The 24016-nt window shown below is 41.5% G+C and overlaps 1 protein-coding gene across 1 annotated transcript in view; it reads right to left on the minus strand.

Annotated features, from left to right (window-relative positions):
- Nucleotides 1-24016, minus strand: part of lrrc7 (leucine rich repeat containing 7) — a 256525-nt gene that overhangs the window by 164102 nt on the left and 68407 nt on the right. The window contains exon 6 of the mRNA XM_080196575.1: nucleotides 8709-8772. Within this exon, the coding sequence (XP_080052701.1) occupies nucleotides 8709-8772 (64 nt within the window). The remainder of the gene's footprint in view (nucleotides 1-8708; nucleotides 8773-24016) is intronic.

Here is a 24016-nt window from a genome sequence, read left to right on the forward strand (position 1 = left end):
GTGAAATCCCCGATTTGTTTCTGTTTCTTTGCATGTGCCATTTTGAATTTTGTTTTTCATGTTTTGGCTTTTGGACAGAGCTGTTCATTATTCTGACATGCGCACTACCTCTGGACAAATGTTTTAATACTTTGCTGTAACCATTACCATTCCTTTTGTCTTCTGTTCCATGACATTTTTTACCATTTAATCTCCCCCTACCCTCGACCCTGAATTCCGCTCCGGCAGACGGTGGAATTTGAATTCAATAGAAAAATCTGGAATTAAAAGTCTACTGATGACCATGAAATCATTGCTGATTGTTAGAAAAATCCATCTGATTCACTAATGTCCTTTATGGAAGGAAATCTGTCGACCTTACTGGTCTAACCTGCATGTGACTCTAGGGCCACAACAATGTGGTTGACTCTAATTGCTCTTGGGCAATGAAGGCGAGGCAATAAATGCTGGCCAGCCAGCAATGCCCATGTCCCAAAAATGAAAAAAACAAGGACCTCCCCTTTTGTTCTTCCTCCTCTTCCCCCTTTCGATAGTATTAATTCCAAAACATTTTTATCTTCCTTCAGTTTTGAAGAAGTCATATTTGATTCAAAACGTTAACTGTTTCTCTCTCCACAGACCTTGCTGAATCTGATGGGCATTTCTTGCACTTTCTATTTCTATTTCAGATTTACAGCATCTGCATAATTTTGCTTTTATTGAATAAATAACTTGTATTTATGTTGCACTTTTCATGACTGTGGGAAATTGCAAGGCACTTCATAGCTAATGAAGTACTTTTGAAATGTAGCCCCTGTTGTAATATAGGAATAGTAAGAAGTCTCACAACACCAGGTTAAAGTCCAACAAAGTTATTTGGAATCACGAGCTTTCAAAATGCTGCTCCTTCATTAGATGAGGTTACTCTGATGGGCCTTTAAAAATATTCAAAGACTCTGCTTTCACCACTTTTTAGGAAGACAGTGCTAATGACTTAATATCCTTTAAGGGAAAAAAATTCTCCTTTTCTGTCTTGAAATGGACAACGCCTTATTTTTAACAGTGACTCCTGGTTCTAGATTCTCCCACAAGAGGAAATATCCTTTCCAATTTTGTCCTGCCAGGAATCTCAAGATCTTATAAGTTTCAATCAAGTCACATACTCTTCTAAATGCCAGCAGATAAAAACCTAATTTGACCAATATTTCCTGTACGTTCCAGGCATTAGTCTAGTGACCTCTGAACTGCTTCAAACACATTTACATCCTTCTTTAAATGAGACCAATACTGTATACAGTGCTCCAGATCTGATTTCACAAAAGCTCCGTATAAATGAAGCAAATCTGGAAAGTAGTGCATCATGCCATTTAGGCTTATTAAAATGGACTTAAATTCATGGTAATCAGGTTCATGTCCAGCTGATAACGTCACCGGTGGGGAAATGGGGGAGATCTCACTTTGAGATCTTTCCAGTGCAAATCCCGTTCTGGCCCTCTTGCGAGAGTTAACAGCTAAAATGGGATTTGCATCCATAGTGAACAGGACTGGTAAATTACTCCCTATGTATACAAGTCTCAACTAGGGCTTGATCTAACATCTTTGACTCATAGATCAGCTCCCACTTTGTCAAGATTGACACATATATCAAACAAACCACAGGTGAATTGTGTAATTCTATAGTTGATATTCTCAACAGTTTGCTTATAAGCAAATTGATGTGAACATAATACTGATTTTACAGAGTAGCAGGAATTTTCAGAGGTTGAAGAAATTGTAGATTACATATCTGTACTCATATATACTTCTTTCATTAGTGGCACAGATAACTAATCTCGTCCTTTGAAGTTCATATTAACATGTCCCCGGGATGGCTTGGAAATACCAGTAACAGTAAAAGCTTAACAAAGTAGTTACTACCACTTTTCTAAAAAAGCCAATCTTATTTTAAATATTAGGTGGGATTTTCCGACTCGCTCGTAACCGAACTTTCTGGTCCTGTCAAAAGTTAATGGCCTTAAGGCTGGCTTGCCTCATCCCCCAAAGGAAAAAAGTTTGGACCAATATTCTTAATTCCTTGTTTTACTATTTTTCCTCTGGGTGCACCATTCTCACTATAACAGGGCCACAAAATCCCAACCATTGTCTACAAGACATCTTGCATTTGGTAGTTAAATTTTCTGACAACCTTATAAAGTTCATGTGAAGATAAATCTCCTTCTAACATATTCAGGTAAGTGTGGATGGATCCATAAACAAAGATTCCAGAGTAGTTTGTTCTTTCTTTGATTCCTATCTTTCCCTTCTTCGGCGCCTGCTTAAAGCCTGTTATGTTTTAACATTTTCTAGTTCTGATTACAGATCTGAAATATTAATCCTGCCTTTCTCCCCACAGCTGCTGCCTGACCTGCTATTTCCAACATTTTCTGTTCTTATTCCCAGATGGTGACAGGTTTGGACCTGAATATATCAGATCTCAATTTACATGCATTTACTGGCTCCTCAGAATCTTCTTTTCCTCATTTCAATTAAATTAAATCAAATTTACTGACTAAATTCCCATGATCAATATTACGACTGAAAAGGTAATTACAAGCAATAATAATGAAAAGAAATACTATCACAAACCTCATAAAAGTACAAAAATGGTGGATTACTCAGTAAAACAATGAAATGCAAAAATGTTAGAAGTAATTAATATACATGTAGCAAAATATAATTACAACTTTAGTTAAAAGTATTTTTACTAGCATCTGTGAATAATATCTGCTTTGAACAAACATGCTTGAATTGGATGCAGGACTGTCGTCCTAACTGGTGGACAAAATGTTGTGTAAGGGCTAGCCTTAAGTTACGAGACTTAACACGAGTCCCATTTAAAATATTTGGACAATTTAAATGAGGTCCGTGAAATTGGGTGATGCAGTTTCAATTTTTTGTTTGCTTAAAATGTGCTTACAACAATTTCGAGGTTCATGAGGTCAAATGGCCTGCAATGTCAGCCAAGGTCACATAAATTAGTTCCTTCAATTAGTTACACTTTAGCCTCTCCATTCCTTATTATTGATGCTAAACATAGAAAGTTAATGAAATCTAATTGCCTTTTACCAAAGAAGAAATTTATTTATGAGGCAAGCACCCATACTTCCTGTAACTTGGTAAATTCCAGCTTTGCCTGTTTTCAATGTTTATGTTCAATGCTTACTTTTAGAATAACAAATAATTTAAGACCACTGTTCATTAAGTTTTCAACTTCCTCGCTGTTAGAAGAGGGAATATCAAATAGCAGAATCATTGAAGGCAAAAGACTTGCCTTAGTTTTTTAATACCTTTTTTAGAAGTTAGTCTTATTTAGCAATTATCAGATGAGTACTCAACCATAAGGCCAATGTGGGACTTCATCCTGGAGTATTCCTTTAAAAATAATTAAGTATATAGTTTAAATCCCATTAGAAACATTTTTCAATTAAATATCTAATTTTACTGTAGAGTTCACTATTGAAGCTAAAAATACCAGACATGTTGTAAAATGTATTTGGAGCAAAAATAGATGTTAAAAATGAACAGGAACATCTTAGATATATCATAATTGTGAGAGAATAAACTAAAAAGTGGCCAGGATTGTCAGGAGGGACTGGAAATTTGCACAAAAAGTCAACCACCTTTAGTTGCTCTGTCAAATTTCCATCCCGCCCATGATGATTCCCGTCACAGGTGGTACTGACTATCTGAGTAACATTCAGGGAATCAGAAAATAGAAAATCAGATGAAAATTGAAGAGAAACCTGGAAATAAGTTTGAAATTTATGGTACATCAGACATTGCTGTTATTTATAAATTATGAAGGTTAAATGTCTAAGGCTCGCTTCCTTTACTCTGTTCTGTGTTTCTAAGTCTCCTTTCCTTACACTCCAACCTTTTCCCTGTAGCACCCTCTTCTTTTTTCTGTCTTTTATTCTATTTCTATGCTTCCTCATATTTCCCTCCTGGTTCTTCTCCTCTCCACTTTGTTCTCTCTCTTTCTTCCTCTCACCACTACCATCCTATCCTGCTTGCTTTATCTCTCCTTTCTGCATTGTATTCAATTTTCTGGTTCATTATTTCAGCTTGGTCACTTTCTGCCCCTTTGCTGGCTCATATTATGGATGGGATTTTTCCAATTTACTCACTGACCAAATGGGCGGACCATTTGCAGGTCAGAAATCCACTAGCCGCTGAAGTGGGCTTTGCCAAAACTTTCCAATTGAGCAACAGCATTAGTATGCCATCTCCGGGTATTCTAACCAATCAGGGAGGGCAGGTAGGATCACATCCTGGAACTGTGAAAGGAAGCATTTCTGATTAAAGCCATTACAATGTGGCTTAGAATGGTTCACCAGCACTTGGAGTTACGAGGTTGCATAAAGGACAGGAATGGAAAGGAGACCTGGGAAGGTCGTTCTCAAGGTCTCTCATTTCATTCTTACCTTGAGGATCTTCTGTGGGATTTGAGACACTGCCATGAGATGAGCTCTCCTGATGACTGGAAGAAGAGGAGAACCTCTCCGACCAAGCGGATGTGAACAAAAGTTACGAAGAAAGTTAGCAGAAGAAGTGTGGTCTCTTCAATAGAGTACCAAGAGGATCCATAGAACATAGAACACTACAGCGCAGTACAGGCCCTTCGGCCCTCAATGTTGCGCTGACCAGTGGAACGAATCTAATGACCCTCTAACCTAAACTATTCCAATATTGTTCATATGCCTGTCCAATGACCATTTGAATGCCCTTAAAGTTGGCGAGTCCACTACTGCTGCAGGCAGGGCATTCCATGCCCTTACTACCCTCTGTTAAGAACCTACCTCTGACATCCGTCCTATATTTATCACCCCTCAATTTAAAGCTATGTCCCCTCGAGATAGCCATCACCATCCGAGGAAAAAGGTTCTCACTGTCCACCCTATCTAATCCTCTGATCATCTTGTATGCCTCAATTAAGTCACCTCTTAACCTTCTTCTCTCTAATGAAAACAACCTCAAGTCCCTCAGCCTTTCCTCATAAGACCTTCCCACCATACCAGGTAACATCCTGGTAAATCTCCTCTGCACTCTTTCCAATGCTTCCACATCTTTCTTATAATGCGGCGACCAGAACTGTACGCAATACTCCAAGTGATGCCGCATCAGAGTTTTGTACAGCTGCAACATGATCTCACGGCTCCGAAACTCAATCCCTCTACCAATAAAAGCTAACACACCGCACGCCTTCTTAACAACACTATCAACCTGGGTGCCAACTTTCAGGGATCTGTGTACATGTACACCGAGACCTCTCTGCTCACCCACACTACCAAGAGTCTTTCCATTAGCCCAATACTCTGTATTTCTGTTACTCCAGGACCTCAGGAGATTGGGAGAGATAAATAACATCATTTTTTCAGATGCCAAGCCCCACACTCTGACTTCCCCAGCGTTCTCTTGTACAGCACTGTTCAGCACAACACATCTTGTAGCTTTATGTATTCCTCTCTCTGCAGGCACCTCACAGCTTTGTCTCAGTAAGTAACACTCACTCTCATCCAATAACTCCCTCACACCCATTCCTCACAGTCACCTTCCACAAATGTTGTCCTTCCCTTTTTTCCACACAAATCATTGTGAAAATTCACTTCTGTCTGCTTTCTTTTCCCACTGGATATATTACAAGCATGATATTTGGTGAGAGGCGTAGACTGGGGTGAAGAAGGGGAACTGGTGTGGTGTGACTCCCCTCAAGTAACAGGTAGTCTATGGGCCACTGCACTGAGTGCTAACCTGCTCCACTAGGGTGCAGGTCTTGTTCCAGGAGGTTGCAGATTTCAGCAGTGACCTGCCTTGAGACAAAGAGCCTCCTGAGGCACTGGTCAAAAGAATTGTTCCTCTGTCCTCCAGACCTTTTAGTTAGAGTTTCACCTCCTCAGGGGCAGTATGCTGGCAGAGTAGTTAGCATTGCGCCTCACAGCACCAGGGACTTGGGTTCAGTTCCGGCCTTAGGGTGATTGTCTGTGTGGAGTTTGCACCTTCTCCCCATGTCGGTAAGGATTTACTCCGGAGGCTCTGACTTCCTTCTACAGTCCAAAGATGCACAGGTGGACTGACCATGGTAAAAAAAAAAATTACCCCTTAGTGTTCCAAGATGTGTAGGTTAAATGGATTAGCCATCGTAAAATGCGTGGGGATATGGGAATAGGGCAGGGAAAAGGGCCTGGGTAAGATACTTTGTCAAAGAGTAGGTACAGACTCAATGGGTTGAATGGCCTCCTTCTATGCCAGAGGGATTCTATTCTTCTAGCCTTTTCCAGCTGCATCTTGGTGTGGCATGTGTCTGAGGAGAGGGCAGCTGGTGCTGTTCCTACAGTTGGTAGTACAGTTGTAGTGAAGGTTGGCAACAGGGAAGTTTAATTGAAGGTCATAAAGGGCAAGACAGGTGAAGTGCCTTCCAAAAAGTTGGTCATCACCTGTCTAGATAACAATTTTTCAGAGAAGAAATGCTATGAACAGCAGCTGCTCAACTGGTCATGGTTGAAGCTCTTCAATGTAACTGATCAATGCATTAGCTCATCCATTTCACGGATGATGTTCTTCTCTCTGTGCACTCAACTGAAGAGTTGCTGAAAACCAGTACCCAACTGTTAAAAGCATAATAGAGGGTAAACATATTACTTAATTGACTTTTTAAATATCCCAATTGATTTCCCAACAGATGCAAGAGTGTTCCTGCTCTATTTCAATCCCACCATGGTGGAATCTACAAGAGAGCAGGGCAATGTTGAGTTTTCATCTTAATGTTACTTTTCGAAGACAGGTGGAAAGCCAGATGGTGCTATCATCATAATGCATGCCTGGCTCTCCAGACTAAAAAAAGCATGAGCTCAACAGGGATTCAGTTCTGACAAGTGAAGTAAACTGTTGAGTTTTTGTGATTGAAATCTTCAAGTGGTTGTAAAAGTTGTTCTTTCTATGATCACTTTTGTTAATGTGATAATGTTTATTTGGATAAAATTAAGAGATGTGAAGTGTTTGAAGCCCAATCAATGATATTTTAAATGGTCTATCTGATTGACACTTTCATAAGAACATAAGAAATAGGAGCAGGAGTAGGCCATCCAGCCCCTCGAGCCTGCCCCGCCATTCAATAAGATCATGGCTGATCTGAAGTGGCTCAGTTCCACTTTCCCGCTTTCTCCCCATAATCCTTAATTCCCTTGCCTACCAAAAACCTATCTACCCACGTCTTAAATATATTTAGCGAGGTAGCCTCCACCACTTCAACGGGCAGAGAATTCCAGAGATTCACCACCCTTTGAGTGAAGAAGTTCCTCCTCAACTCTGTTCTAAACTGCCCCCCCCCTTATCTTGAGGCTGTGCCCTCTAGTCCTTCTGTCCCTTCTGAGCTGGAAGAACCTCTGCACCTCTACCCTATCCATCCCCTTCATCATCTTATATGTCTCAATAAGATCCCCCCTCATCCTTCCAAACTCCAACGAGTACAAGCCCAGTCTATTCAGCCTCTCTTCATAGCTCAACACCCTCAACTCCGGTATCAGCCTAGTGAACCTCTTCTGCACTCCCTCCAAGGCCAAAATATCCTTGTGCAAGTGCGGCGACCAAAACTGCACACAGTACTCCAGCTGCGGCCTCACCCGTGCCCTGTACAGTTGCAGCAAGACCTCCCTACTTTTATATTCAATCCCCCTCGCTATGAAGGCCAGCATCCCATTTGCCTTCCTGACCACCTTCTGCACCTGTAGGCTGGGTTTTTGCGACTCATGCACAAGGACCCCCAGGTCCCTCTGCACCGTAGCATGCTGCAGCTTTTCGACCTTTAAGTAGTAGTCCTTCCTACTATTATTTCTGCCAAAGTGGATAACCTCACACTTGCCAACATTGTATTCCATCTGCCAGGTCCTCGCCCACTCGCTCAGCCATAAGGTTGTAGTAACAGTAGTTGCTTTTGAAAGAAGGTTTGTGAATGGGTGTTTTATTTTCTCAGCTGTTCCACTTGCCATTGTTATTACATGGGTCATTGATTGTATGTATAGCACATACTAGGTGAAAGGGCATGAAAGAGCTGAGTGGCATTGAGTTGGTATGGAAAGTATGAGGGGCCTTGGGGAATGACTGGGGACACAAGTAGACATTAATTTGATATAAAGGGTTGGATGGCCATGGGAAATGGCTTGGTCCATGAGTTGCCCATGTAGTTTTCATGGAAAATATGCGAGGCCCTAGGCAGTGGCTGGGCATGGGTACGATCTTACCTTTCTAAAGGTTCCCAAATGCAGACTATGGTTCACAACTCCTCTGAGGGGCCACAAATCATAAGTTGTGGAGAAGCTTGCCCAATTCTAAGAAAATTGCGGGTGACTAGGAAGTGCCTACTCCACATTGGAGTCAGTCAGGTAGTAAGTGCAGGGGGTGGGCTTGCTACTAATACCCTTACTCCACATCAGCAAAAACTGCCAGTGCTGTGAATGGGAGTAGGAATCCTAGAATAATTTCCTGCCTGCCACTTTTAAATGGTTCCCATTGTCCTGACTCCGTAATAATCTGGTCCTCAGTGAATATAAAAACATGCAATAAAGTGACATTAAGCTTTACAACATTATTCCTTATATTATAATAGATTCCTTTCTTAGTCAGCAAAATGTTACTGACAGTAAAGCTAGCAGTACCTGATACATATAAACCAACTTCTGTTCATCATTTCTTACCAGCTCTGTGAATTCATTACTGCCCAGATCCAATCGATCTATCTGTGTCAGTCTGTGCATTGACCTGTTGCAAATGAGAATAAAATAATTTAACTCTAAATTGTCTTGCTGTTGTGGTTAATTCAAGATCTCATAATACCCCATAAAGGTACACAATTTATGATTGGGTATACTGGAATGAAAATCATAAACAAATACAATATTCACATCCTCAGGGCATCTCAGAGTGCTATACAGACAAATTCAAGTGAGGTGCTTGTTGTTATGTTGGAAAGATTGGCATCTAATTTTTGCACATGGTCTGACAAACAATCATGAGCTACGTGACTAATTAATCTGTTTCTGGTAGTCTTTATCAGGGGAAATGTTAATCATAAGGACAAAATATTGCCATCAGTACTCTTATTCTGTAAACAAAAATTGCCAGTGTGGGAATGGGAGTAGGAATCTTGGAATTGTGTCCTGCCTGTCATCTACAATGCACAAATTCATTAAGCAGGTGACTGCCAAGAATCTTCGAGAATCTTGACTCAAGAATCTTCATTATTTTCTATCGCAGAACCAGGAGAGAGAAATATAAAGGAACAAAACTGCAAATAGGGAAAATTTAAACAAAAACAAAATAATAAATAACTCAGCATCAATAAAGAGATTAGATTAGATTTTCAACTTTTTGCCTTAGATTCCAATAATTTCAGTGATGGGCAGTGAATCTATAATTCCAGTTCTATGTACAAAAGACAAATTGAAAATCTATCACATTAAATTTTCAAAGTCTATTCTTCACAGAATATTAATGAAAGGGAAGTCAATGCAGTTAATATTTCATAAAAGAGAAGTCAACGTTTTTTTCTAAATGACAGGATGTCACAAAGTCCAGTGTATCATTGATTGCAAACAGCAACAACTTGTATTTATACAGCACCTTCAAAGTACGAAAACATCCCAAGACATTTCATAGAATCATTACCAAACAGAACTTGACATTGAACCATGTAAAGAAAATATAATGGTTAGTAGAAAGCAAAGCAGAAGGTTAGCATTTGGGGAGAAAGCTCCAACTACATTGAAAATCAGGAAAAAAGTTAAAAGGAAGGAGAACTTGAGATGTTATTCATGGAGGTATTAGGATTCAAAAAAAAGGTACAAAAACTAGCACAAAGGTGCTTTATCTGAATGTTCATAGCATTTGAAACAAGGTAAATAAGTTGACGGCACAAATCATTGCGAATTCTCGCTCCACCATGATGTTATTATTTGGTGATCTATAGACTATGCCTATCAGTGACTTTTTCTCCGTACTATTTCTAATTTCCACCCAAGTGGATTTAACCTTTTTTTCCATAGAACTATATCATCTCTTACTACTGCCCTGGTGTCATCCTCAAATATCAGAGCTACACCTTCTTATCTTTGTGAATGAGAGTGATTTGAGGGCTATTACAGAGGCGTGGTTGCAGGATAGACATGAATGGGACTTTAATATCCAGGGGTATCAGGCTATTTGGAAGGACAAACAGGAAGGTGAGGTCTGATGTTTAAGAATGGCATCAGGGTGGTAGTGAGAGATGATAAAGGTTCTATGGAATACAGCTTGAATCCATTTGGGTGGAAATTAGGCATGTCTATAGGCCACCAAATAGTAACATCACTGTGGGTGAGAAATAAACAAAGAAATAATTGATGCAGGTAAAACTGGTATAACAGTTATCATGGAGGATTTTTAATCTACATGTCTACTCATCAAACTAGGTTGGTCAAGGCAGCCTTGAGGAGGAGTTCATAAAATGTATCTGCGATAGCTTCTTTGAGCAGTATGTAATGGAACCTATGAGGGAGCAAGCTATCCTAGTTTTGGTCCTGTGTAATGAGACAGGAGTAATTAATAATTTTATATTAGGGATCCTCTTGAAGAAGCGATCACAGTATGGTTGAATTTAAAATACAGATGAAGAGTGAAAAGATAAAATCCAATACCAGTGTCTTGTACTTAAACAAAAGAAACTAAAATGGGATGAAGGAGGAGTTGGCTAAGGTAGACAGGAAGCAAAAACTTTATGGTGGGACAATTGAGGAACAGTGGAGGACTTTCAAAGCGATTTTTCACAGCGCTCAGCAAAAGTATATGCCAGTGATAAGGGGGAACCATAGGAAAAGAAATAATCAGCCATGTATATATAAGGAAATGGAGGAGGTTATCAAATTGAAAGAAAATGCAGACAAAATGGCAAAGATTAGTGGGAAACTAGAGGGTTGGAAAATCTTTAAAGGTCAACAGAAACCCACGAAAAAAGCTATAAAGAAAAGTAAAATAGATTGTAAGATTAAATTAGCTCAGAATATAAAAACAGATAGCAAAAGTTTCTACAAATATATAAAATGAAAAGAGTGGCTAAAGTAAACATTGGTCTTTTAAAGGATGAGAATGAGGATGTAATAACTGGAAATGAGGAAGTGGCTGAGGCATTGAACAAGTATTTTGTATTGGTCTTCACAGTGGAAGATACAAATAACATGACAAAAATTGGTGGCAAGAAGGCTATGGCAGGTGGGGACCTAGAAACTATCATTATCATTAAAGAGGTAATGTTGAGCAAGCTAATGGGGATAAAGATAGACAAGTCTCCTGGCCCTGACGGAATGCATCTGGGGGTACTGAAAGAGATGGTAGAGGAAATAGCAAATACACTAGTGGTAATTTCCAAAATTCGCTGGGGTCTGGGGTGGTTCCTGCAGATTGGAAAACAACAAATGTGAAGCCACTGTGTTAAAAAGGAGGTGGACAAAAGGCAGGTAGCTATTGCTCGGTTAGCTTCTGTGGTAGGGAAAATGCTTGAATCTATCATCGAGGATGAAATAGTGAGACATCTGGATATCAATTGTCCTATTGAGAAGAAGCAGCATGGGTTCATGAAGGGCAGATCATGTTTGACTAATCTGGTGGAATTCTTTGAGAACATTACATGCGTAGTGGACAATGGGGAACCTATGGATGTGGTGTGTCTGGATTTCCAGAAGGCACTCAACAAGGTGCCGCACCAAAGGCTGCTGTATAAGATAAAGGTGTACAGTGTTACAGGTAACGTATTAGCATGAATACAGGATTGGTTAACCAACAGAAAGCAAAGAGTGGGGGTAAATGGGTGTTTTTCTGTTTGGCAATCAGTGACTAGTGGTGAGCTCAGGGATCAGTTGTGAGACCGCAATTATTTACAATTTATATAGATAATTTGAAGTTGTGTAACGTGTCAAAATTCGCAGATGACACTAAGATGAATGGCAGAGCAAAATGTGCAGAGGATGCTGAAAGTCTGCAAAGGGATACAAGATAGTCTAAAAGAGTGGGCAAGGGTCTGGCAGATGGAGTATAATGTTGGTAAATGTGAGATCATCCATTTTGGTAGGAATAACAGCCAAATGGACTATTATTTAAATGGTAAAAAATTGCAGCATGCTGCTGTGGAAGGACCTGGGAGTCTTTGTGCATGAATCACAAAAAGTGGGTTTGCAGGTATAGCAGGTAATTAAGAAGGAAATGGATTTTTGTCCTTCATTGCTAGATGAATGGAGTTTAAGAACAGTAAGGTTATGTTGCAGCTGCATAAGGTGCTGGTGAGGCCACACCTGAAGTACTGTGTACAGTTTTGATCTCCTTCCTTGAGAAAGGATATACTGGCACTGGAGGGGGTACAGAGGAGATTCACTAGGTTAATTCCAGAGTTGAGAAGTTGGCTTTTGAGGAGACACTGAGTAGGCTGGGGCTATACTCATTGGAACTATACTCATTGGAATTCAGAAGAATGAGGAGAGATGTTATAGAAATGTATAAGAAAGGAATACATAAGATAAAAGCAGGGAAGTTGTTCCCATTGGCAGGTGAAACTAGAACTAGGGGGCATGGCCTCAAAATAAGGGGAGCAGGTTTAGGACTGAGTTGAGGAGGAACTTCTTCACCCAAAGGGTTGTGAACCTGTGGAATTTCCTGCCCAGTGAAGCAGTTGTAGCTAGCTAATTGAATGTTTTTAAGGCAAGGATAGATAAATATTTGGACAGTAAAGGATTTAAGGGTTATGGTGAGTGGGCGGGTAAGTGGAACTGAGTCACGAAAAGATCAGCCATGATCTTATTGAGGGGCGGAGCAGGCTTGGAGGGCCAGATGGCCTACTCCTGCTCCCAGTTTTTATGTTCCAAGGCAATTTTAGGACGTGAGCCAAAACTTAGTCATAGAGGTAGATTTTAAGCTGCGTCCTAAAGGAAGAGAGGCAGTGGATTTTAAGGCGGGATTAACAGATCTTTGCAGCTAGACTGTCAATGGTGAAGTGATGAAAGTCATGATGTGGGTATGCCGGCGTTGGACTGGCGTAAACACAGTAAAAAGTCTGACAACACCAGGTTTTAGTCCAACCTATTCGTTGGACTAATAGGTTGGACTAAAACCTGGTGTTGTCAGACTTTTTACTTTGAAGTGATGAAAATCAGGGATGTGCAAGAAGTCAGAAATAGAGTAGCTTAGAGATCTAGGGGGATTGTATGGCCTGCATAGGTTACAGAGGAAGGGTGAAAGGAAATGGAAGAGTTTGAAAACAAGGCTTTTGACTCCCTTCTTTTTCTGCCTAAGTATATCCTTCAAAATCCATTAACTTAACTCTGCTCTCTCAACACCTCAGACTTGTCAAACCTGAACTTTAACTACCAACACCACAGTTGAGACTGTGACATTGATTTGTCTTAATCAAAAATCCTGACTCATTTTGCTGTACTGGTGGATTCTATAATACTGGCAAACTTCCACTTTTTTCTGATTTTCACTCTGGACTGGAAGAGGAATTTGGACAGTAGGATTAATCTTTTCTTTGTCAGAATGAGAGAGGATATGAATGCATCTAATCTCTTTACAACAACTCCAATCACATACTTCTTTTTCATGATTTTTCACCATGATCTTCTGACCAGCACTGGATTCTCTAAGCTTCATGCCTGGCTTCTCATAGCTCATCTGGACTTTGTCTTGCTCTTATTTTGCTATTGATGTCAGGCTTAAGCAAACAAAACCTTGTACCAGGCATATTTTACACACTAACTGATAAGGTGAGCCAGCTATTGTACACTTTGGGGTTATTCTGTAAGAGAATTGTCCAGCCTGTGTCAAAGAGGAATATGAAAATTACTGCCTAGGGTTATCACTTAGCAAATACCTCTGCAAAGATCTCTTCACAATCTGTACACTTCTTTCTGCAACACCATCTGATGCTGGGTGATTAGTCTGATATTTAAATATGTTTGATTCCATTCTTACTCGGAAATATTGCAAACTTCTCTGATGTAAATTAGTGATACTGGGCACCGACTCAACCTTTATCTACTTGCTATAGTCGTCTTCCAAAACAAGGTACTCTTTCCCTTCCACTTCAAAGGAATCAACATGTCCTCATTCCTAAGGTTTTCTTGTGCTTGAGCATGGAATGAAAGGAACTTTGGTTGGATCATTTCTCATTCTGAGACACATTTCATAACTTTTCACCAACCCATTAATATCCCTTTCTCTTTTTTACTGCTTTTAACAGTGCATAAAATGTTGGTCCTGTATTAAAAAATCTCAGCTGTACATTGTCTTTATCTTTACATGAGCCTTGTAATGCCTAATTTATCAGTTTGGTCTTGCCTGCTCAAAGACCACTTTGTGCTTTCTTAGCACTCTCTCAACGTCAAACGTATTTTTGTTGATCCCTCTTGCAAATGGCTCTTCACAGTTTAACCATATCTTTGTAAGCTAACTCATTCCAATCAGGGTGACTTCATTCCTTTTTCCTACAGCTAATGGCAAGTAATATGATGCATTGCCATTTTACTTGCCACTCTAACACTAATTTCTAATATTTGAACACTGTTTTCAAATAACTAATCAGTTTCACACCAGTTTTGCATAAGGGAACATGACTCTCCTTTTGAGATAACAGATATACCAATATACAGCAGTTGTACTAATGATCAAAATAAATTGGGAATCTCTGTCCTTCATTTTTACAGTGAGGACTGGAATTAAATCTTCAAGACGTGGAAATGCCAGCGTTGGACTGGGGTAAACACAGTAAGAAGTCTCACAACATCAGGTTAAAGTCCAACAGGTTTATTTGGTAGCAAAAGCCACTAGCTTTCAGAGCACTGCCCCTTCGTCAGGTGAGTGGGAGTTCTATTCACAAAAAGGGCATATAAAGACACAAACTCAATTTACAAAATAATGATTGGAATGTGAGATTTTACAGCTAATCAAGTCTTAAAGGTACAGACAATGTGAGTGGAGAGAGGTTAGAGAGAAGTATATTGTCTCCAGACAGGACAGTTAGTAAGATTTTGCAAGTCCAGGCAAGTCATGGGGGTTACAGATAATGTGACATGAACCCAAGATCCCAGTTGAGGCTGTCCTCATGTGTGCAGAACTTGGCTATCTGTCTCTGCTCAATGACTCTGCACTGTTGTGTGTTGTAAAGGCTGCCTTGGAGAACGCTTACCCGAAGATCAGGGGCCGAATGCCCGTCGCTGCTGAAGTGTTCCCCAACAGGAAGAGAACACTCTTGTCTGGTGATTGTCGAGTGGTGTTCAGTCATCTGTTGTCACAGCATCTGTATGGTATCCCCAATATACCATGCCTCGGGACATCCTTTCCTGCAGCGTGTCAGATAGACAACGTTGGCCGAGTTGCAGGACTATGTACTGTGTACCTGGTGGATGGTGTTCTCATGTGAGATGATGACATCCGTGTCAATGATCTGGCATGTCTTGCAGAGGTTGCTGTGGCAGGGTTGTATGGTGTTGTGGTCACTGTTCTCCTGAAGGCTACGGACAATGGTCTGTTTGAGGTTGTGCCGTTGTTTGAAGGCAAGAAGTGGGGGTAGCCTTAGCAAGATGCTCATCTTCATCAATGACATATTGAAGGCTCCGGAGAAGATGTCGTAGCTTCTCCGCTCTGGGAAAGTACTGGATAACAAAGGGTACTCTGTTCACCATGTCCCGTGTTTGTCTTCTGAGGAGGTCGGTGCGGTTTTTTGGTGTGGCGTGTCAGAACTATCAATCGATGAGTTGAACGCCATATCCTGTTCTTATGAGGGCATCTTTCAGCATATGCGGGTGTCTGTTGCGATCCTCCTCATCTGAACAGATCCTGTGTATACAGAGGGCTTGTCTGTAGGGGATGGCTTCTTTAACGTGTTTAGGGTGGAAGCTGGAGAAGTGGAGCATTGTGAAGTTATCCGTGGGCTTGCAGTACAGTGAAGTGCTGAGGTGACCATCCTTAATGGAGATGCGTATGTCCAAGAATGCAACCGATTCCTGAGAGTAGTCCATGGTGAGTCTGGTGGTGGGATGGAACTTGTTGATGTCATCATACAGTTGTTTCAGTGATTATTCACCATGAGTCCAAAGGAAGAAAATGTCATTGATGTATCTAGTGTATAGCATCGGTTGAAGGTTCTGTGCGGTGAAGAGGTCTTGTTCGAACGTGTGCATGAAGATGTTGGCATATTGAGGTGCGAATTTGGTCCCCATGGCTATTCCGTGCGTCTGGATGAAGAACTGGTTGTTGAGTGAAGATGTGGAGATGCCAGCATTGGACTAGGGGAAACACAGTCAGAAGTTCGACAACACCAGGTTTAAGTCCGACTGATTTATTTGATAGTAAACTCACAAGCTTTCGGGGTTTGTCTCTTTGTCAGGTGAATGGAGAGTTCTGGCCTCAGACAGAGCATATAACAGCACAGACAGTTTACAGATTACTGATTAGAATGCGAGTCTTTACAACTAACCTGTTATTCAAGTCTTAAAGATGCTGACAATGTGAGTGGAAGGAGAACTAAGCACAGGTTAAAGGGATGTGTATTGTCTCCAGACATACTCTTGCAACTCGGCCAATGTTGTCTACCTGATACGCTGCAGGAAAGGATGTCCCGAAGCATGGTACACTGGGGAGACCATGCAGACGCTATGACAACGGATGAATGAACATCGCTCGACAATCACCAGGCAAGACTGTTCCCTTCTTGTTGCAAACACTTCAGCGGTCACGGGCATTCGGCCTCTGACTTTCGGCGAAGCGTTCTCCAAGGCGACCTTTACGACACATGACAGTGCAGTGTCGTAGAGCAGAGACTGATAGCCAAGTTCCGCACACATGAGAACGGTCTCAACAGGGATCTTGGGTTCATGTCACACTATCTCTAACCCCCATGACTTGCCTGCGTTTGCAAAACCTCACTTACTGTACTGTCTGGAGACAATACATATTTTTAACCTGGGCTTAATGCTCCTTCCACTCACATTGTCAGCATCTTTAAGACTTGAATAGCAGGTTAGTTGTTAAGACTCGCATTCTAATCAGTAATCTGTAAACTCTCTGTGCTGTTATATGCTCTGTCTGAGGCCAGAATCCTCCATTCACCTGACGAAGGGACAAACCCTGAAAGCTTGTGAGTTTAGTATCAAATAAATCGGTTGGACTTAAACCTGGTGTTGTCAGACTTCTTACTGTGTTGAAAGTGAAGACATTGTGGTCCAGGATGTAGCAGATGAGTTGTAAAATTGCATCTGGAAACTGGCAATTGTCAGCGTTGAGTACTGAGGCAGTTGCAGCAATGCCATCGCTGTGGGAGATGCTGGTGTAGAATGCCGAGACATCCATTGTCACAAGGAGTGCTACTGGTTCAACTGCTCCATGTGTGCTGAGTTTCTGTAGGAAATTTGCTGATGACACCAAGATTGGGGGAAAGGCAAATTGTGTGGAGGGTGTGGAGAGTCTGCAGAAGGATCTAGATAGGCTGGGCGAATGGGCCAGGAAATGGCAAATGGAATTTAATGTTGGCAAGTGTGAGGTGGTCCACTTTGGTAGGAAGAATGGTAGGAAGGACTATTACTTACGTGGCGAAAAACTGCAGCAGGCGACGGTGCAGAGGGACCTCGGGGTCCTTGTGCATGAGTCGCAAAAACCCAGCCTGCAGGTGCAGCAGGTGGTCAGGAAGGCGAATGGGATGCTGGCCTTCATAGCGAGGGGGATTGAATATAAAAGTAGGGAGGTCTTGCTGCAGCTGTATAGGGCATTGGTGAGGCCGCAGCTGGAGTACTGTGTGCAGTTTTGGGCGCCGCACCTGCGCAAGGATATTTTGGCCTTGGAGGGAGTGCAGAGGAGGTTTACTAGGCTGATACCGGAGTTGAGGGGGTTGAGCTATGAGGAGAGGCTGAATAAACTAGGCTTGTACTCGTTAGAGTTTAGAAGAATGAGGGGAGATCTCATTGAGACGTATAAGATGATGAATGGGATGGATAGGATAGAGGTGGAAAGACTCTTCCCGCTCAAAAAAGACAGTAGGACTAGGGGGCACAGCCTCAAGATAAAGGGGGGGCGGTTCAGAACGGAGTTGAGGAGGAACTTCTTCACTCAAAGGGTGGTGAATCTCTGGAATTCTCTGCCCGTTGAAGTGGTGGAGGCTGCCTCGCTAAATATTTTTAAGAAGCGGGTTGATGGGTTTTTGATAAGAGAGGGGATTAAGGGTTATGGGGAGAGGGCGGGAAAGTGGAACTGAGCCACGACAGATCAGCCATGATCTTATTGAATGGCGGGGCAGGCTCGAAGGGCCAGACGGCCTACTCCTGCTCCTATTTCTTATGTTCTTATGTTCTTAAGTCCGTAGTGTCGCAACAAAAGCTGGGGGTTCTTTGTACAATGGGTTTCAGGATGCCCTGACGTAGCTGGAGAGGTTCTCGCACAGGATCCCAATGCCCGATACGATAGGACTGCTGGGTGTGTTTGCCTTGTGTACCTTCGGGAGGCAGTAGAGATCTCCAACATGGGTAGTACGTGGGATGAGAGCATGGAGGGTGCTCTGAAGGTCCGGATCAAAGGTCTTGATTAGTCTGTTGAGTTGACAGGTGTGTTGTTTGGTTGGATCTGCGGTGTATTCTTCAGCTTATTGCCTTTGCTCAAGGCTTGACCTGTATTTTATTATTCTAACAAACAGGTTTCTCAGGTAGATTTCTAAGTTTACGCCATACCTACAGTGATGAGAGAATTTCTTTAATTTCAGAATGTAGTCTGCAATAGTTTCACTTGTCAGCTGTTCTTTTGACTGAACATAATTCTCTGAAATTTCATTCTTAATCATGCTATGAGACTAGAATTTCATTAATTTCAGCATATTCCATCAAATTGCGGTGTCTCAGACAACAATTATTTAAAAATTACGTCAAAAGCATCTGGCCCCATCATGGTGAGGAAAACATGAACTTTTATCTTATTTTTAAATTTATTTGCATTCAGCTAAATGTGAAACATTCATTTGTAATTACATCAGTCTTATTTGTTAGGGCTGCATTCTCGCATTGTCTTCTTATATGTCTTCAGTGGCATTTTTTATATTATGTATTCTGCTGACCTACCATGTATCTGAAAACAATGTGTACACGACTCAATCTTTAATATTGCTCAATATCCTCAAAATCAATTTTAGGATTTGCAAGAATGTGTTACAAACTTCAACAGTCCTTAGTCTCTCAAATAAAATGTAAAAGAAAATTTCGACTCAGCCTTGCTGTCATCTGTTTGTTATATATTGCACTAAGCAAGACTAACACATTTTCAGTTGCAAGTAGCTATTAGTGATCTGGGTCATGAATTTCTGGCCCTATCAAGGTGAATCTTACTGTGAGAGTTTCAGGATCCCAACAAAGGTCCACTGACTTTTGGAAGGGCCTGATAATCTTAGCAACGGGCTGGGCTATAAATTCTGCCCCTACTTTATTTCTGCCTCCCCAAGAAAGGGAGCAGCAGAGAGGCAATATATGAGAAAAATCCTCCTTAGCTACTGGATTGGTGCCAAAGTGTTGGAGGATTGTAAATTTTATACCCGTGTTCAATAAAGGGGAGGAGAAATGATAATGAGAAGCCTGTTGGTTTAAGATGCTGGGGGAGGGTTTAGAAACAATAATTTTGGACAAATAGGCAATACATATTCACTTAATTAAGCATGGACTAATAAAAGAGAGCCGGCACAGATTCGCTAAGGGTTTTTTTTGGCTAACTTCATAGCATTTTTTGATGAGGCAACAAAGACAGTGAATGATGTCAGTTGGTTAATATTGTATCTGTGGACTTTTGGAAGGTATTTGATAAAGTATCACATGTTAAGCTTGATAGCAAATATAAAGCTCATTAGATAAAAGGCAGCAGCAGTAATATAACACAAAAGTGGCTGAGTGATAGAATTCAGAGAACTGTGATGAAAAGTTGGTTTTTGAACTAGAGAAGGGTGTACCATGGAGGTCTTTTAGTACAGTGGTCCTAATACTTGGACCATTGTAGATTTTAATATACATCAATAACTTGGACTTGAGGGCACAATTCTAAATTTGCAGGCGCTATGAAACTTGGAAGTGTACTAAACAATAAGGAAGGTAAATTCAGCAGAACATAGACAGGTTGGTGGAGCATGGCAGAAGAAATTCAATGCAGAAAAGTGTGAGATGATTTGTTTTAGTAGGACGGATAAGCAGAGACATTAAATGTGAAATGGTAAAATTTTAAAGAGGGTGCAAGAGACGTGGGTGTGTTTATGAACAAATCTTTAAAGGTGGTAGGAGACGGTTAACAAAGCAGTTAAAGTATTTGAGATCCTGAGCCTTATAAATTGAGATTTGGAGTACAAGAACCAGAAATTTATGCTAAATCTATATAAAACAACTAGTTTAGCCCAGCTAGAGTACTGTATTAAATTTTGACCACCACACTTTGAGAAGAATGTGAAGGCTTTGGAAAGAGTACAGAAGAGATTTACGAAAACAGTTCCAGGGATGAGGGATTACAGTTACGTGGATAGACTGGAGAAGCTGAACCTGCTCCTTAGAGTACAGAAAGCTTAGAAGAGATTCGGTAAAGTTTAAAAATGAAGGATTTATATAGAGTAAATAAAGAGAAACTGTTTTCAGTGGTTGAGAGTTGAAAATTAAAAGATACAAACGGAAGATGGAACCAGAGGCAAAACCTTTTGATGGAATGGGTATCTAGAAGTTAGAATGCACTGCCTGATATAGTGGTGGATACAGATTCAATAGTAGCCTTCAAACTACAATTGGACAAATACTTTGAAGGTGAAAAGATTGCAAGGATATGGGGAAAGAAGATGGGAGTGGTATTAACTGAATTGTTCCTTGGAAGAGCTGACAGGCTCATTGAGCTAAATGGTCTCCTCCTGTATTGTACTATTCCATAAATCAATGATAAGTTTATAAAGGGTGCAAAGTGAAAGTCTGGCTAAGAAAGCATTCCAATAGATCAGGTTAGAGGTTTCAGCAGCAAATAAGCAGAGGCGGGGTGGGTGGGGGGGGGGGGGAGGCGGGGAAAGACTGGGGAAATTTAAGAAGTGGGAGTAGGGTGTCTTGGGTCTTGGTCATGGGGAAGAAATGGGCTGGAATTCTCCCATCCCGCCTTCCATTGGAATTGAAGTGGGGGGGGGGGGGAGGGGGGGAGGCGGTGGTGGGGTGGTGCAGACCATGCAGAGGTCTATTGTCCACGGGTGGGATTCTCTGGTTTTGAGGCAAGCGCAGCCAGAGGATCCCACTCATTGGGTCTGAAACTCATCTCAGGGTCAAATATAACGCTAAGATTATGGATAGTCCAGTTCAGTTTCAGAGAGGATCAAAGAGAGAGATGGAGCAACTTGTTGCATATTGGTGCCTGTATAGCCATAATCTGAGCATCCATGTCAGGTGCCACTTTGATCCTGCAGTCTTTGTCACTGAAAGTTCCATTGCAAAGATCCCATGAATTGCTAGATACTTCATAGTGAACTGCAATATTTCAATTATATTGAACATCATAGCACCCAATAGGCATGAGGATTCTTGGGATTCACCTGACCTGCCTCGCTGGCCCTGACTGGTTTCCTGCCACAGTGAGTGGCAGCCTGACAATTATGTAAACCTGTTGATTTCAATGTCACTTGACAGTCATTCAACGGCCTCTCACAATCACCCACCTTGCCAATGGGAATGGCACCAAATTAACATGTGCTATCCACAAGTGGGGGCATGAGGGGGCGTGATGGACCCCAAGGGCCCAGGGGAGCACCACCAAACCCTCAGAAAAGAGGGGCATCCTACTTCTGACCACTCAAATCACAGGTCATCCCCACACACACCATGCCAACCCTCCCCCCCACCCTCAGCCCCCCCTTCCTCCTCAGACTGCCTACTCAACATCCCTTCCCTCTCAGATTCCCCTACATAGCCTTTTCCCCTCTGACCTTCCACATGTCCCCCCTTTCCCCTAGAACTTCCACATTTCAACCCCTCTCACCCTTCTCTCAGAGCCCCCACTCAGCCTCCCTTCAGATGTGACCATATTGTGCCTTTAATAAATGTATTTGTGTCATGTTTCTTGTGCAGGACTTTTTTTGGAGTCAGTTCTATTTATTGGTGCCACTTTGTGTACAACTGGCAGCTTACATTTTGATGCTGCAGAAGCATAATTGATCCTAATTGCAGGAATGTTTGTTTTAATCGGGGCTAATGCAGTTTTCTTATTATAGTGTTTTCCCCTGGGATTTTTCAGAGTGGATTTTGATTAGATTGATTGATTGGGTAGGAGAAACAAGTTCAGTCACTACTTGGCGATCTTTAAAGAGAAGTAGCTCTCTGTCTCTTTCTTTCTCTGGAAACTGGGGCCTGCCCGAAGATAGGCCTCTTTCTCTAAAGTTTTGCTGTTTGAAGATAGATCTTTCTCTGGAGGTTGCTGCATGCGAGTCAGAAAACATGTCTTTCTCTATCTCTGTCCAAAGATATTAAAAGGCTGGAAATCCAGCATCCGTGTGAAATTATATGTTTTTGAACTAACTGATTCTGAAGAAGGATGTATGCTTGTAGGGATATTGCTTAAACTGGAACTATAGAGATAGCTAGTTGTTATGCATTATACCTTGTCATGTTTAAGTATTTCAATCAGTAAAAATTATACTAATTTTTTTTGTTATATTTTAACTATGTTGTTCAATAAAATTTGTTTCAATAAAAACTACCTAATGGGTCAATAGAATTACACCTGAAGTGAAACACCTTATGCTCACTCAAATGCCAAAATCAAAAAGAATTTGGGTCTATGTTAACTTCATTACATATTTTGGAGTTCATGATCTGCTCCCTAACACATGCCACATGTCTTGGCATTGCCAACAGTTTGCTTCCCCTGGCACCCTGGCACTGACACCCTGGTGTGGGCCCTTGAGCCCTAAGAAGGTCAGCCCAGTGGTCATTTGCTCTTTTGCTGCTGTCAGGCTGCAGAATAAGGGTCCCTCGGGGATCCTGGGGTTTGGGCTAGGGGCAAGAGGTTAATCTAACCAGTCTCCTCTGGGATGGGGTGTCATGGCTGGGCTGCCCCTTCTAGCCCTGGTAGACCTGAAGATCACCCAGCATGATGATTTCACCTTGTGATCAATTTCCACATTTGTGCCCGTCAGCGGTGAAAATTCTGAAGTGGTCAAGCCACTTTAATCTCCATGCCCCTCGAGTCACTTGGTAGGATTTTAATTCATTGCTACACTCCATTCTGCAGCAGAGACTTTCCTTTTTCCCTGTCATAAGTATTGCTGTTTGGAACACTAGTAGTCCTGTGTTGTAGCTTCACCAGGCTGACACTTCACTTTTAGGTATGCCTGGTACTGCTTGCGTGCCCTCCTGCATGCTTGATTGAACAGTGTTGATCTCTGGTTTGATGATAATGGGAATATGAAGGGATATGTCAGGTCATGGGGTTGCAGATTGTGGCTGTATACATTTTTGATGTTGCTGATGGCTCATAGAGCCTCAAATATACTTGGTCTTCAGTTACTAAGTCTGTTTGAAATCTATCCCATTTAACACAGTGGTAGTGCCAAACAACACAATGAGGGTAGCCTCAATGTGAAGACAGGACTTTGTCTCCACAACGGTAGTAAGGGGGCCATGCCTACTAATACTGTCATGGACAGGCAGGCAGGTTGGTGACAAAAAGGTCAAGTATGTTTTTCTGTTTTGTTGGTTCCCTCACCACCTGCCACAGTCCCAGTCTAGCAGCTATGTCCTTTAGGACTCAGTAAAAAGTCTGACAACACCAGGTTTTAGTCCAACCTATTTATTTGATAATATTCTCACTAGCTTTCGAGGGGACAGCCTCTTCGTCAGGTGAATGGAGAGTTCTGGCCTCAGACAGAGCATATAAAGCACAGACAGTTTAGAGATTACTGATTAAAATGCGAATCCTTACACCTAACCTGCTGTTCAAGACCTGAAGTGGC

This window comes from Carcharhinus amblyrhynchos, chromosome 9 (genome assembly GCF_965287045.1).
Source record: "Carcharhinus amblyrhynchos chromosome 9, sCarAmb.v2.hapA, whole genome shotgun sequence".
Lineage (NCBI taxonomy): Eukaryota > Metazoa > Chordata > Chondrichthyes > Carcharhiniformes > Carcharhinidae > Carcharhinus > Carcharhinus amblyrhynchos.